Source organism: Mesoplodon densirostris, chromosome 6 (genome assembly GCF_025265405.1).
Source record: "Mesoplodon densirostris isolate mMesDen1 chromosome 6, mMesDen1 primary haplotype, whole genome shotgun sequence".
NCBI classification, from domain to species: Eukaryota; Metazoa; Chordata; class Mammalia; order Artiodactyla; family Ziphiidae; genus Mesoplodon; species Mesoplodon densirostris.
In genome coordinates, this window is record NC_082666.1 from 18,080,871 (window position 1) to 18,097,560 (window position 16,690).

The 16,690-nt window shown below is 42.5% G+C and overlaps 1 protein-coding gene across 3 annotated transcripts in view; it reads right to left on the reverse strand.

Annotated features, from left to right (window-relative positions):
- PAPPA (pappalysin 1) overlaps nt 1–16,690 on the reverse strand; it is a 255,257-nt gene that overhangs the window by 21,028 nt on the left and 217,539 nt on the right. For 2 of the 3 annotated variants that reach the window (XM_060100610.1, XM_060100612.1), the window contains 2 exons: nt 15,274–15,345; nt 9,976–10,074 (listed from right to left, as the gene is read on the reverse strand). In XM_060100610.1, coding sequence (XP_059956593.1) covers nt 9,976–10,074; nt 15,274–15,345 — 171 coding nt within the window. Of the gene's footprint in view, nt 1–9,172; nt 9,269–9,975; nt 10,075–15,273; nt 15,346–16,690 lie in introns of all 3 variants that reach the window. The other variant, XM_060100611.1, reaches the window with a different exon arrangement.

A 16,690-nucleotide genomic window follows, 5' to 3' on the forward strand; every position in this document is an offset into this window, starting at 1 on the left:
TAAATCGCAGCAAGATCTTTTTAGATCCACCTCCTAGAGTAATGAAAATAAAAACAAAAATAAACAAATGGGACCTAATGAAAGTTAAAAGCTTCTGCACAGCAAAGGAAACCATAAACGAAATGAAAAGACAACCCACAGAATGGGAGAAAATATTTGCAAACGAAGTGACTGACATGGGATCAATCTCCAAAATATACAAGGAGCTCATGCAGCTCTATGTCAAAAAAACAAGCAACCCAATCAAAAAATGGGCAGAAGAGCTAAATAGATATTTCTCCAAAGAAGACATACTGATGGCCAAAAAGCACATGAGAAGATGTTCAACATTACTAATTATCAGAGAAATGCAAATCAAAACTACAATGAGGTATCCTCACACTGGTCAGAATGGCCACCATCAAAAAGTCTACAAAAAATAAATGCTGGAGAAGGTGTGGAGGAAAGGGAACCCTCCCATACTGTTGGTGGGAATATAAATTGGTACAACCACTATGGAGAACAGTATGGAGGTTCCTTAAAAAAATTAAAAATAGAACTATCATATGATCCAGCAATCCTACTCCTGGGCATACAGCTGAAGAAAACCATAATCGGAAAGGGTACATGCACCCCAATTTTCATTGCAGCACTATTTACAATAGCCAAGACATGGAAGCAACCTAAATGTTCATTGACAGAGGAATGGATAAAGAAGATATGGTACATATATACAATGGAATATTACTCAGCCATAAAAAAGAATGAACTAATGCCATTTGCAGCAATATGGATGGACCTATAGATTATTATACTAAGTGAAGTAAGTCAGACAGAGAAAGACAAATATCATGATGTCACTTATATATGGAATCTAATTTTGAAAGATACAAATGAACTTATTTACAAAACAGCAACAGACTTACATATACTGAAAGCCAACTTATGGTTACCAAAGGTGAAATGTAGGGGGAAGCAATAAATCAGGAGCTTGGGACGAACACACACACATTACTATATATAAGACAGATAACCAACAAGGACCTACTGTATAGCACAGTGAACTCTATGCAATATTCTGTGATAACCTATATGAGAAAAGAATCTAAAAAAGAATGAATATATGTATATGTATAACTGAATTGCTTTGCTGTACACATGAAACTAATACAACCTTGTAAATCAACCTTGCCAATAAAATTAAAATATTACAAAAATGCTCACTCCTTTTATCCTACTCATGTTAATTCCAAGAATCAGTTGTAAATGAATAATTAGATCTATAAAATATTTCTGTGTAAAGATGTTCATTAGCATCATTATCATTGTGAGAAAATGAAATAACCTAAAAGTTAAAATCAAAGTTGGAGATAAATGATTACATAAATTATTGTACATCACAACCATATACTAAGTATACTAACTATGTACAGCAAAAAATGCAACCAAAGAAGACTGGAGCCAACCAGGAGATACAGTAACAGTTCTCCAATTTGAGTGTGTTTCTTGGGTCTTTCCCTGTTCACCCCTGTATTTTAGAATAGAGCATCTTTCTTGAAGGATAAAATTCTCTTAAGGACGCTACAGTATAAAGGGACTAGGATAGGAAGCCAGGAACCTTGCTCTATTTCTATCACTCACTATGCTTGCTACCTTGGACAAATCATTCCTCCTTTACGGGCCTCAGAGCCCCCATTAAGGAAACAAAAAGTTGGGACTAGATCATCACAGAGCCTATAGCCAAAATGACTGTGATTCTTTGCCCTTCACATCTCAAAACCAGTTTCCCCTCTTTAAAATGAGAGATAAGGTCAAATGTTTTTTCAGCTTAGAATATATATGAATATAAAAATAGAAATAGTTCAGAGACCTTCAAGATGATGGAGAAGTAAGACGTGAAGATCACCTTCCTCCCCACAAATACATCAGAAATACATCTACATGTGGAACAACTCCTACAGAACACCTACTGAATGCTGGCAGAAGACCTCAGACTTCCCAAAAGGCAAGAAACTCCCCACGTACCTGGGTAGGGCAAAAGAAAAAAGAAAAAACAGAGACAAAAGGATAGGGATGGGACCTGCACCAGTGGGAGGGAGCTGTGAAGGAGGAAAAGTTTCCACATACTAGGAAGGCCCTTCACTGGTGGAGACGGCAGGGGGTGGGGATGGGGTGGTGGGGGGAAGCTTCTGAGCCAAGGAGGAGAGCGCAGCAACGGGTGCAAAGGGCAAAGCAGAGAGATTCCGGCACAGAGGATCAGTACTGACCAGTACTCACCAGCCTGAGGGGCTTGTCTGCTCACCTGCCAGGGCGGGTGGAGGCTGGGAGCTGAGGCTCGGGCTTCAGAGGTCAGATCCCAGGGAGAGGACTGGGGTTGGCAGCGTGAACACAGCCTGAAGGGGCTAGTGTGCCACAGCTAGCCGGAGGGAGCCCGGGAAAAAATCTGGACCTGCCTAAGAGGCAAGAGACCATTGTTGCAGGGTGCGCGAGGAGAGGGGATGCAGAGCACCACCTAAACGAGCTCCAGAGATGGGCACGAGCCGCGGCTATCAGCACGGACACCAGACACAGTCATGACATGCTAAGGCTGCTGCTGCCGCCACCAAGAAGCCTGTGTGCAAGCACAGATCCCTATCCACACCTCCCATCCCAGGAGCCTGTGCAGCCCGCCACTGCCAGGGTCCCGTGATCCAGGGACAACTTCCCCAGGAGAACACAAGGTGCACCTCAGACTGGTGCAACATCATGCCAGCTTCTGCTGCTGCAGGCTCACCCCGCATTCTGCACCCCTACCTCACCCGGCCTGAGTTAGCCAGAGACCCCTCATCAGCTGCTCCTTTAACCCCGTCCTGTCTGGGCGGGAACAGATGCCCTCAGGCGACCTACACGCAGAGGCAGGGCCAAAACCAAAGCTGAACCCAGAAGCTGTGCGAACAAAGAAGAGAAAGAGAAATTTCTCCCAGCAGCCTCAGGAGCAGTGGATTAAATCTCCACAATCAACTTGATGTACCTGCATCTGCGGAATACCTGAATAGACAACGAATCATCCCAAAACTGAGGCAGTGGACTTTAGGAGCTACTGTAGACTTGGGGTTTGCTTTCTGCATCTAATTTTTTTCTGGTTTTACATTTACCTTAGTTTAGTATTTAGAGTTTATTATCATTGGTAGATTTGTTTACTGATTTCGTTGCTCTCTTCCTCCTTTTATATATATATATATATTTTTCTTTTTCCTTTTTCTCTTTTTGTGTGTATGTGTATGCTTCTTTGTGCAATTTTGTCTGTATAGCTTTGCTTCTACCATTTGTCCTAGGATTCTGTCTTTCCATTGTTTTGGGGGTTTTTTTGTATAGTTTTTAGCGCTTGTTATCATTTTTGGATTTGTTTTTTGGTTTGGTTCCTCTTTTTTTATTACTTTTTAATTTTTTTTACAATAAAATTTTTTTTATGTTAATAACTTTATTTATTTATTTTTCTCCCTTTTCTTCTGAGCTGTGTGACTGACAGGGTCTTGGTGCTCAGGCCTGTGTCTCTGAGGTGGGAGAGCAAAGTTCAGGATATTGGTCCACCAGAGACCTCCTGGCTCCACATAATATCAAATGGCAAAAGCTCTCCCAGAGATCTCCATCTCAACGCTAAGACCCAGCTCCACTCAACGACCAGCAAACTACAGTGCTGGACACCCTATGCCAAACAACTAGTAAGATAGGAACACAACCCCACCCATTAGCAGAGAGGCTGCCTAAAATCATAATAAGATCACAGACACCCCCAAACACACCACCAGATGCAGTCCTGCCCACCACAAAGACAAGACCCAGCTTCATCCACCAGAACACAGGCACCAGTCCCCTCCACCAGGAAGCCTACAAAACCCACTGAACCAACCATACTCACTGGGGGCAGACACCATAAACAATGGGAACTACAAACCTGCAGCCTGTGAAAAGGAGACCTCAAACACAGTAAGTTAAGTAAAATGAGAAGACAGAGAAATACACAGCAGATGAAGGAGCTAGGTAAAAACCCAGCAGACCAAACAAATGAAGAGGAAATAGGCAGTCTACCTGAAAAAGAATTCAGAGGAATGATAGTAAAGATGACCCAAAATCTTGGAAAAAGAATGGAGAAAATACAAGAAACGTTTAACAAGGACCTAGAACTAAAGAGCAAACAAACAATGATGACCAACACAATAAATGAAGTTAAAAATTCTCTAGAAGGAATCAATAGCACAATAACTGAGGCAGAAGAACGGATAAGTGACCTGGAAGATAAAATACTGGAAATAACTAACACAGAGCAGAATAAAGAAAAAAGAATGAAAAGAATTGAGGACAGTCACAGAGACCTCTGGGACAACATTACACGCACCAACATTCGAATTACAGGGGTCTCAGAAGAAGAAGAGAAAAAGAAAGGGACTGAGAAAATATTAGAAGAGATTATAGCTGAAAACTTCCCTAATATGGGAAAGGAAATAGTCAATCAAGGGCAGGAAGCACAGAGAGCCCCATATAGGATAAATCCAAGAAGAAACACGTCAAGACACATATTAATCAAAGTATCAAAAACTAAATACAAAGAAAAAATATTAAAAGCAGCAAAGGAAAAACAACAAATAACATACTAGGGAATCCCCATAAGGTTAACAGCTGATCTTCCAGCAGAAAATCTGCAAACCAGAAGGGAGTAGAAGGACATATTTAAAGTGATGAAAGGGAAAAACCTACAACCAAGATTACTCTACCCAGCAAGGATCTCATTCAGATTCGACAGAGAAATTAAAACCTTTACAGACAAGCAAAAGTTAAGAGGATTCAGCACCACCAAACCTGCTTTACAACAAATACTAAAGGAACTTCTCCAGGCAGGAAACACAAGAGAAGGAAAAGACCTACAATAACAAACCCAAAACAATTAAGAAAATAGTAATAGGAACATACATATCGATAACTACCTTAAATGTAAATGGATTAAATGCTCCAACCAAAAGACACCGGTTTGCTGAATGGATATAAAAACAAGACCTGTATATATGGTATCTACAGGAGACCCACTTCAGACCTAGGGACACATACAGACTGAAAGTGAGGGGATGGAAAAAGATATTCCATGCAAATGGAAAACAAAAGAAAGCTGGAGTAGCAATTCGCATATCAGATAAGATAGACTTTAAAATAGAGACTATTACAAGAGACAAAGAAGGACACTACATGATGATCAAGAGATCAATCCAAGAAGAAGATATAACAATTGTAAATATTAATGGCCCCAACACAGGAGCACCTCAATACATAAGGCAAATACTAACAGCCATAAAAGGGGAAATCAACAGTAACACAATCATAGGAGGGGACTTTAACACCCCAATTTCACCAATGGACAGATGATCCAAAATGAAAATAAATAAGGAAACACAAGCTTTATATGACACATTAAAAAAGATGGACTTAATTGATATTTATAGGACATTCCATCCAAAAACAACAGAATACACTTTCTTCTCAAGTGCTCATGGAACATTCTCCAGGATAGATCACATCTTGGGTCACAAATCAAGCCTTGGTAAATTTAAGAAAATTGAAATTGTATCAAGTAACTTTTCTGACCACAACGCTATGAGACTAGATATCAATTACAGGAAAAGAGCTGTAAAAAATACAAACACATGGAGGCTAAACAATACAGTACTTAATAACGAAGTGATCACTGAAGAAATCAAAGAGGAAATAAAAAAATACCTAGAAACAAATGACAATGAAAACACAATGCCCCAAAACCTATGGGATGCAGCAAAAGCAGTTCTAACGGGGAAGTGTATAGCAGTACAATCTTACCTCAAGAAACAAGAAACATCTCAAACAAACTAACCTTACACCTAAAGCAATTAGAGAAAGAAGAAGAAGAAGAACAACAACAAAAAACCCAATGTTAGCAGAAGGAAAGAAATCATAAAGATCAGATCAGAAATAAATGAAAAAGAAATGAAGGAAACAATAGCAAAGATCAATAAAACCAAAAGCTGGTTCTTTGAGAAGATAAACAAAATTGATAAACCATTAGTCAGACTCATCAAGAAAAAAAGGGAGAAGTCTCAAATCTATAGAATTAGAAATGAAAAAGGAGACGTAACTGACAATGCAGAAATACAAAGGATCATGAGTGATTACTACAAGCAACTATATGCCAATAAAATGGACACCAGGAAGAAATGGACAAATTCTTAGAAAAGCACAACATTCTGAGACTGAACCAGGAAGAAATAGAAAATATAAACAGACCAATCCCAAACACTGAAATTGAGACTGTGATTAAAAATCTTCCAACAAACAAAAAAGCCCAGGACCAGATGGCTTCACAGGCGAATTCTATCAAACATTTAGAGAAGAGCTAACACCCATCCTTCTCAAACTCTTCCAAAATATAGCAGAGGGAGGATCACTCCCAAACTGATTCTACAAGGCCACCATCACCCTGACACCAAAACCAGACAAAGATGTCACAAAGAAAACTACAGGCCAATATCACTGATGAACACAGATGCAAAAATCCTCAACAAACTACTAGCAAACAAAATCCAACAGCACATTAAACAGGTCCTACACCATGATCAAGTGGGGTTTATCCCAGGAATGCAAGGATTCCTCAATATACACAAATCAATGTGATAAACCATATTAACAAACTGAAGGAGAAAAACCATATGATTATCTCAATAGATGCAGAAAAAGCTTTCGACAAAATTCAACACCCATTTATGATAAGAACCCTCCAGAAAGTAGGCATAGAGGGAACTTACCTCAACATAATAAAGGCCATATATGACAAACCCACAGCCAACATCGTCCTCAGTGGTGAAAAACTGAAACCATTTCCACTAAGATCAGGAACAAGACAAGGCTGTCCACTCTCACCATTATTATTCAACACAGTTCCAAAGTTTTGGAACTTTCAGCCAGAGCAATCAGAGAAGAAAAAGAAATAAAAGGAATCCAAATCAGAGAAGAAGTAGTAAAGCTATAACTGTTTGCAGATGACATGATACTATACATGGATAATCCTAAAGATGCTACCAGAAAACTACTAGAGCTAATCAATGAATTTGGTAAAGTAGCAGGATACAAAATTAATGCACAGAAACCTCTTGCATTCCTATACACTAATGATGAAAAATCTGAAAGAGCAATTAAGGAAACACTCCCATTTACCATTGCAACAAAAAGAATAAAATACCTAGGAATAAACCTACCTAAGGAGACAAAAGACCTGTATGCAGAAAACAATAAGACACTGATGAAAGAAATTAAAGATGATACAAGCAGATGGAGAGATATACCATGTTCTTGGAGTGGAAGAATCAACATTGTGAAAATGACTATACTACCCAAAGCAATCTACAGATTCAATGCAATCCTTATCAAACTACCAATGGCATTTTTCACAGAAGTAGAACAAAAAATTTCACAATTTGTATGGAAACATAAAAGACCCCGAATACCCAAAGCAATCTTGAGAAAGAAAAACAGAGCTGGAGGAATCAGGCTCCCGGACTTCAGACTATACTACAAAGCCACAGTAATCAAGACAGTATAGTACTGGCACAAAAACAGAAATATAGATCAATGGAACAGGATAGAAAGCCCAGAGAATTACCCATGCACATATAGTCACCTTATTTTTGATAAAGGAGGTAAGAGTATACAATGGAGAAAAGACAGCCTCTTCAATAAGTGTTGCTGGGAAAACTGGACAGCTACATGTAAAAGAATGAAATTAGAACATGCCCTAACAACATATACAAAAATAAACTCAAAATGGATTAAAGACCTAAATGTAAGGCCAGACAGACACTATAAAACCCTTAGAGGAAAACACAGGCAGAACACTCTATGACATAAATCACAGCAAGATCCTTTTTGACCCACCTCCTAGGGAAATGGAAATAAAAACAAAAATAAATAAATGGGACCAATGAAACTTAAAAGCTTTTGCACAGCAAAGGAAACCATAAACAAGACGAAAAGACAACCCTCAGAATGGGAGAAAATAGTTGCAAATGAAGCAACTGACAAAGGATCAATCTCCAAAATTTACAAGCAGCTCATGCAGCTCAACATGAAAAAAACAAACAACCCAATCCAAAAATGGGCAGAAGACCTAAACAGACACTTCTCAAAGAAGATATACAGATTGCCAACAAACACATGAAAGAATGCTCAACATCACTAATCATTAGAGAAATGCACATCAAAAGTACAATGAGGTATCACCTCACACCAGTCAGAATGGCCATCATCAAAAAAATCTACAAACAATAAATGCTGGAGAGGGTGTGATTACATTCCCACTGTTGGTGGGAATGTAAATTGATACAGCCACTATGGAGAACAGTATGGAGGTTCCTTAAAAAACTACAAATAGAACTACCATATGACCCAGCAATCCCACTACTGGGCATATTCCCTCAGAAGACCATGGTTCAAAAAGAGTCATGTACCACAGTGTCCATTGCAGCTCTTTTTACAGTAGCCAGGACATGGAAGCAACCTAAGTGTCCATCAACAGATGAATCGATAAAGAAGATGTGGCACATATATACAGTGGACTATTACTCAGCTATAAAAAGAAACGAAATTGAGCCATTTGTAGTGAGGTGGGTGGACCTAGAGTCTGTCATACAGAGTGAAGTCAGTCAGAAAGAGGAAAACAAATACCGTATGCTAGCACATATATATGGAATCTAAAAAAAAAAAAAAAAAAAAAAAGGTCCTGAAGAACCTAGGGGCAGGACAGGAATAAAGACACAGACTTAGTAGAGAATGGACTTGAGGACATGGGGAGGGGGAAGGGTAAGCTGAGACGAAATGAGAGAGTGGCCTGGACATAGATACACTACCAAACGTAAAATAGATAGCTAGTGGGAAGCAGCTGCAGGGCACAGGGAGATCAGTTCAGTGCTTTGTGACCGCCTAGAGGGGTGGGATAGGGAGGGTGGGAGGGAGACACAAGAGCAAGGGGATATGGGGATATATGTATACATATAGCTGGTTCACTTTGTTATACAGTAGCAACTACCAGAACATTGTAAAGCAATTATACTCCAATAAAGATGTGAAAAGAAAAGAAAAGAAAGAAGAAGAAGTAGCCCCCCGTGCGCTCGTTCGTCACAGGAAATACTTTTCAACTCACATTGGCCAGGTTGGCCACCTCTCTCCCAACTCTTGGCTCGGGCCCCAAACTCTGGTCCCAGCTCTCATCAGGAGGAAAGTGGAGGTGGCCACTCTTCTGTGGGTGGGTGAGATGCATCTCAGCTGGATGTTCCAGTTTCACTATAAATACTCGAATCACTCCTGTAACATCCTAATACACTAAGGAAGACAATGGCAACCGAGACCACACCCCCTAATTCTCCAGGTGTAAACAACAAAAGAGATTATAAAATGCTTACAGGCCATAACTGACCTTGCTGGGAATGTCCCATCTTCCCTCTTCCCCTAGACGTTAGCCATACCCCCTGAACGTGTGTGTTCTCTCTCGGATTTTACATGCCAGTCTCCTGCCCCAGACACTTTTCCTGGCCACCTCTCTGCCCCTTCTCCTCATCCCTCAAGTTTCAGCGTTGATGCAAATCCCTCTGCAGAGCTTTCTCCAACCCTTTGCCTGGGCCCTCAGAGAACTCAGTCTTTTCCTTTAAAAAGTATTGCACTTTAGTTTGTCTGCTTCCATAGCTGACTCTAAGCTTTGAGGACAAGGGACTACATCTACAAAGATCATTCATGAACCTCCACATCTAGTTCAGGGATTAGCACATGATCCTAGCTCAACTACTGACTAAAAGAATGAAAAATACAATGGAACGTAATACAATAAAGCTTGTAGGTGAGTGTTGATACAACCAGGGCAATGGGTTGTCTAGCACGTAGGGGTGATCCTGGCCCAGTAAGCTGGAGAGGCCTGCATAGGTGGCTGCAGAGGGGGGCACGCTGGCCTACCTTTTTGGTCTTCACTGTAGAAGCGCAGCAATCCCCACCGTCATAGTTGCAGAAAGCTCGGTTGTTGATGGCATCACAGTAATTGTCTCCCATGAAGGGCTGTACGTGAGGAGAGAGGCAGGAAGGAAAGGAGGCCTGGTTAGCATCCTGGAGTAAACGGGGGCTGGTCTCTGTAGATATTTAGCTGTATCTCATCTTCTCACAAACCTCCACAGTCAGCCTACCTGGCTTCAAATCCCTATACCCTTCTGGACAAATTACCAGTCCTAACATTTTTTTTTAAATTTATTTTTTGCTGTGTTGGGTCTTCGCTGCTGCATGCGGGCTTCTCATTGCAGTGGCTTCTCTTATTGCAGAGCACAGGCTCTAGGAGCACAGGCTTTGGTAGTTGTGGCTCACGGGCTCTAGAGCGCAGGCTCAGTAGTTGTGGCGCACGGGCTTAGTTGCTCTGCGGCATGTGGGATCTTCCCGGACCAGGGCTCGAACCCGTGTCCCCTGCATTGGCAGGCGGATTCTTAACCACTGTGCCACCAGGGAAGCCCACTCCAACCATTTTTAAAGACTCTTACCTAGCCAAGTTTTTCCCAACTAAACTATGGTTATGCTAGGAGACATACTCTTATATGCTGGGTATGCAAAGGCAGCAGGATAGACCACTATGTCCTCCTGAAGCAGGGGGTTCATTTCACTTGAAGAAATGGTAAGAAAATTTGAGCCCCCTTTCCCCCACTTTTCCTGGTAGTAGGTAACTACAAACACAATTTACAATAAATATATATGCAAATATATTAGGAAGCTGAATGTAAACTACTCAAGAATTGTAAAGACTGAACGTAAGAATCCATAGGAACTTGGCATGATGGTTGGTGTATGATTATGGGTGCTTTCTTCTCTAACACAGGAGTACAGATATACTCGATGTCACACACTTTCCATGTTTGCTTTCTTCTGTTCTCAAATAAAACACATAAGGTAGGCATTGCTCTTCCCACTTCACACATGAAGACCCTGAGGCTCAGAGCAAGAAAGGGACTTGGCCAAGAGCAACTGGCAGAGGCAGAGTAGTGATTTCTTTTTTCTTTTCTTTTTTTTGCGGTACGCGGGCCTCTCACTGTTGTGGCCTCTCCTGCTGCGGAGCACAGGCTCCGGACGTGCAGGCTCAGTGGCCATGGCTCACGGGCCCAGCCGCTCCGCAGCATGTGGGATCTTCCCGGACCGGGGCACGAACCCGTGTCCCCTGCATCGGCAGGCGGACTCTCAACCACTGCGCCACCAGGGAAGCCCCCAGAGTAGTGATTTCAATCCAAGTTGGTTTCTCATTTTTCTTTACCCTTCTAGGCTATACTAAGCGTATGCTGATTTCTTTCTTTTCTCCCCTGTGTTCCTCCAACTCTGTGATGCTTGAAAGATGAGGAGAAGATGATGGAGTTAAATTATTACTGATCTGAACCCAGAGTCATCTTAGGGAAAAGTCAGGGGTCTCTGCAACCCCCCAGCACTTGCATTTCCCACCTGAACACTTAGCATGCTGTCTTCTACAGTTTATGAACCTGTAGTTGGTGCAAGACTGTGAGCTCCTCAAAGACAAGGCCAATATCCGGTTCGTCTCTGTCTCCCAACCGCCTTGGAGTTTAATGCTGGGCACAACTTGGCTCTTAAAGATGTTTTAGGGACAGATCGTAATCGCACTGGTGTAGTGGAAAGGCAGTTGGCAGGGCTTTAGAAAACCTGGGTTCTAGTCTTCCAAACCTCAGCCACTGGTTGGTTACTTGGTAATTTTGACTAAGTGGCTTATCTTCTCTGGGTCTTAGGACTCACAGTGGTGAAATAAAGAGGCAGAATTAGACCACTGATTTCTCAAAGCAATGAACATACCCCTCCCCTCATCAAAGGTAATGTTGTGTGACCCTTTAATATAAAAAGCAGATGAAAGTGAAGCCCCTTTGATTAAAGTTCGGGTTGGGGGTCTCTAATGCTCAGTGACTCGTCGACTTTTTGTGGGCTCCCATGAAAAACCCTTTTGTGGGTTGTTTATGGGGAGATCCAAGTTCACGAGGAGTCCGTCCTATGTGGCATCCCTGTCTCTGGCATCTATGCTCCAGATTCACAGAGTCTTTGTGCCCCCAACTCATGATGCTTGATGCCATTCCATCACTGCCCTATTAGGGTCTAAAAAAGATTTTAGCAAGGCAGGGCCAAGAACAGAGAGAGAGCTGTACTCAACTGTGGGTACACACGCACATGGCCGTGAGCACAGGTGTGACTGCCGTCTGACTGCCATAATGAATACGTTACCACATTCGTATTAAAGCAGAGAGGCACAAACAACTAAAGGATAAACCCCTTTGCTCTTTCTGGGCCGTAGAAGATTTGTCTGTGGGCTCTGTTCCCTATGTTCTTTCTCACATTATATATAAAGACTAATAAAGGAAACCAAATGTCCTTTTTTTAAAAAAAATAAAATAAAAGGAACTGGCTTGGTAAAGGAGTAGCTGGAGAAGAAGAGGAGGAAGAAAAATAAAAAAGATTCTTTTTTTTATTTGGTCACTGAACAATATCTCGTCTCATTACTAGCTACTTTCTTCTCTGTACCCTTTCCTGCTGCCATATCCATGCATCCATCCTCCCATCTATCCATCCAACTCTCTTTAACCCTATCTGTTGAATGCCTACTATGTGTTACACATTGTGCTAAAAAAAAAAAAAAAAAAAGGATGTAATAGTGAGTCAATATAGACAGAGCTCCTGCTACTTTAAGACCTTACATTCTAGTAAGGAGGCAGACTTTATTCAAAGGATCACTTATCCTATTGGCCAATTTCAACTCTGATAAGAGTTATAGAGGAAAGGTATGTGATGCTGTTACAGTTAAGAGTAGGAGGATGTGACCTAATCAGAGGGCTCCATGCAGAAGTCCCTGTGGAGAGGACGTTTCAGCTGACATGATGAGTAGGAGTTAATTAGGTGGGGGGTGGAGAAGGGAGACTTTCTAGAGGGAGAGAATAACACATGAAAAGCTCTACAGCCTAGAGATTGCTCCCGTCTCTGGTACTTCTTATGCTGCTACTTCTACTAATAGTGTGTTTTGGAAAACAATTCATCCTTCAAGATCTAGTTCAAACATCACCCCTCCAAAATGTCTTCCCTACAACCCCCGAGATGCCACGTGCTTCTGCAGCTTCTTATACCTGCTTTGGTTATACCTCTTGGTATATCAGTTTAGGATTCTTCTTTAACCGTATCTCTTTTACTATACTGTAAGTTCCTTATGGACAGGGAATGTACGTCATCCATTTTTGTATCTTGGACTTCTTAGCAAAATGCTGGCAATGTGAGCAAAACTTTATTAAATATAGCTTCCTTAAATGTTTATCTAGTAAAATGATGGGTAGATGGATGGATGGTTGGATGGATGGATGAAGGGCAAGAAGATATCCAGATGAGTCAGGGAGAACACAGTAGTGTTTGCTCTTGACTAAAACCATCGTACTCTCAGTACCTAGGGTAGTGCTGGGCACATAAGAGGCACCCAGTGAAGCTCTGATGAACAAGTAAGTAAATGACTACTTTGAACACAGCTTGGGGCAGAGAGCAGGGGCCTAAAGGGCCCCAAGACGCTTTATCAATCTTGGCTCCTGCAGACATTCCAGGTTGATGGCTCCTCCCTGGACCCAGCAGTTGTATCTCTTCTAAGCATACTTTTCAGCCCCAGATAAGAGAGAAACTATTAGCTCTAAGTTAAGCAGGAAAGGAGACGAGGGGGCACCTGCAAGGGCAAAGGCGATAAGCATCACTGGCAGAGCTCAGAGCCTGACAGGTGTGGGTCTCTTAGGCCTTAGTGCTGAGTCAAAGAAGGGATTGAATTCCGCTGTCACACTGGTTGCCCAGACCGCCGACTCAGCAGAACGAGTGCCCAGGTAATCCAAGCTTCCTTTTTCTGAAATCCTGGACTGATCCAGAGAGATGTAAGGAAGCAACTGCCTCGGGTCCTTGGCTTTGGTTTTGTCACTCCTGCTGAATCTTGAGAGAATGGGAGCTTTTAAAGACTGCAGTGTCCTGTGCCCTGAGAAGATGCCCCTGGGGATTCCCTAACCAATACACAGAAAGAAATGTGACCCAGGGACTGTCCTGTGACATTTACAGGTCAGGGGACGGTTCATGGGCAGAAGGTGGCCTAGTGGAGGAGAGAAATCACGGGCCTGGAAGTCAGGAGACTTGGGTTCATGCTCTGGCTCTGTGTCTAGTATGCTGTGCAACCTCGGGCCAGTGCATCCCCACTCTGGCCCTCTTTTTCCAGTCTACACAACAAATGAGGATGGTAGATCGCATTAAGAGCCGTGGCGGTTGGCATTCTGTCAAATGTTAGACCCGGCTGCTGGCTGGGTGTCAGTTTCCCCATCATCTAGAAGAACAGTCTGGTTGTGACAGTTTAAGAATTTCATCAAATACAAAGTTTTCTAGAGCACAATCTAGTCCTTTTCACCTGGATTTTCCTGAGGGGGCCCTGGGGGCACCACAGAGATTTGGACGTCCACCTGGATGTGACTTGGGACCTCCTTTCCATGCCAGCTGAAAAGATTCACAGTGGGCACAGGGGTGCACAGAATGTCTCTGAGTTCCATGGACAGCAGCACGCCCTTGAGAACACAGGTGACATGCCAAGTGCCCTGGCCCTGTCCCTCCCCAAGCCTATCACTGATACCCAGGGACAGAGCTCCAAAATGCCAAGTTCCAAGGAATAGCTCCACTGCCAAGTGAGAGAACTGAAGGGTCAGAGGGGATCTTCCACCTTCAGCTCAGTGGCCGAGTCTAAGGTGTCCAAATGACCTCTGGAGTTGAAGAACGCGTGAATGACAAAGACGTGTGGCAGAAGGAAATGATGTGCAACTAATGGTTGCAGGAAGAGTAGAAATGAAAAAACAGAAACCGCCTCATGTGGTTCTGTAAGAGTTAAATAAGGCAATGTTGGTAAAACGCCGGGCATATTGTAGCTGCTAAATGAATACGGCCTCGGCCCTCCCAACCTCCCTTACAGATGCAATATGATGCTGAACACAGGCTTCGGAGCCAGAAACACCTGGCTTGGAATCCCGACTCTGTTAGCCATTAAATGTATGTTTGAGTGTGTTTGTTGATATCTCTGTGCATCAGTTCCATGACCTATAAAGTGGGATTGCTGATTCCTGTCCAAGAAGTCTGTTAAAGGGATATTTATAGCACTTAGTAGGTACAGTAAATGTAAGTCATGATTAACATAACAATAACAGTAATGGTTGTAGCACCATTTGAGGGACTCACCTCGCAGCCTTTGACACAGTGAATCAGAGTAGGGTGAGGATACCACTTCAGACCAGCTGTGCAGACAACTCTCTGCAGAGAGAGGGAGAAAGAGGTCAGATGGATTTGGGGCTGGCAACACATTCAACCACCCACACCTCTTCTTGGATCTTCCAAGTCCTGGCCTCACCCTGGCATTTCCACGGAGAATTTGCCCAGGTACCTGCAATAACAGGATCCATAAGACTAAAATAATGTTTGTGTTCACGGTAGGTGTCAAGATTCTGTATTTCCCTGGCAGGAAGAAGGTCTGAGGAGAAGAATTGGGGGACCAAGACATGATCAGAAAGGCACTTCAGAAAATTCCTGGCTGACGTCTGCCCCATGGACAGAGTCGGGGATAAGGTGGGAGGAAGGAGGAAGGGTAGAGTGCGTGTGTGTGCACACGTGAGTGCGTGCACGTGCATGTGTGCGTGCACGTGCGTGTGTGTGGCTACAGCAGGAAGATGGAAGAATGGTGTGGGACAGGGCTTCCCAAAGTAGGCGCTGAGGACCACTCTAATCACGATCACATGGGAGCACACGGAAAAGGCAGATTCTTCAGCACCGCCTTGGGTCTAAAGAGTCCGAATCTCTGAGGCCAGGGCCTGGGACTCTGCATTGTAAAAACAAGCCTCCCAGATGATGCTGATACACATTACAGTTTGAGAGCAGTGGCCTGGAGGATGCATGAACTAACCTTTGGTTCGGAACCCTGGAGATGCAGAGAACCCTTTCTGCATCCACCTGCCACCAGGCCATGCGGGCTAGGCTCACGGTTCCTGAGGCTGCCCCCACTCGTATCTCTGTGACTTTGTTCCCGCCGTTCTCCTTCACTGAAAGCCCTTCCTCATCTTGTCCCCTGGAGAATCTTTACTTATCTTTTACATTTCTGTTCAAGACTACCTTCCTCAATACTCTGTCATGGTCTATATGGGAAAAGAATCTCAAGAAGAGTGGATACATGTGTATGTATAACTGATTCACTTTGCTGTACACCTGAAATGATCACAACATTGTAAATCAACTATACCCCAATAAAAATTTAAAAAGAAATACATAATATATGAACTTAGAATTATAAAAGAAAAGACTACCTTCCTTTGTGGTGATTTCCCCAGCCCTCTCAAGCAGAGCTTAAGGTATACATATATGTATTTACTTACAGCCTCCCGTAATAAAATGGTAATTATTATTATTATACTAAAATGTATTGAGTGCATTCATGGTGCTTATTACTTTATTCATTATCTTATTTATTGCTCACCACCATGCAGTGGGGTGGGCATTAATCTTGTATCATAAGGAGAATAAATTCCCCAAGCTCCATAGCTGTTAAGTAAAGGAACCAAGATTTGAAACCAAGCAATTGTTTTGGGAAGGATGTAAGGCAGCTCAT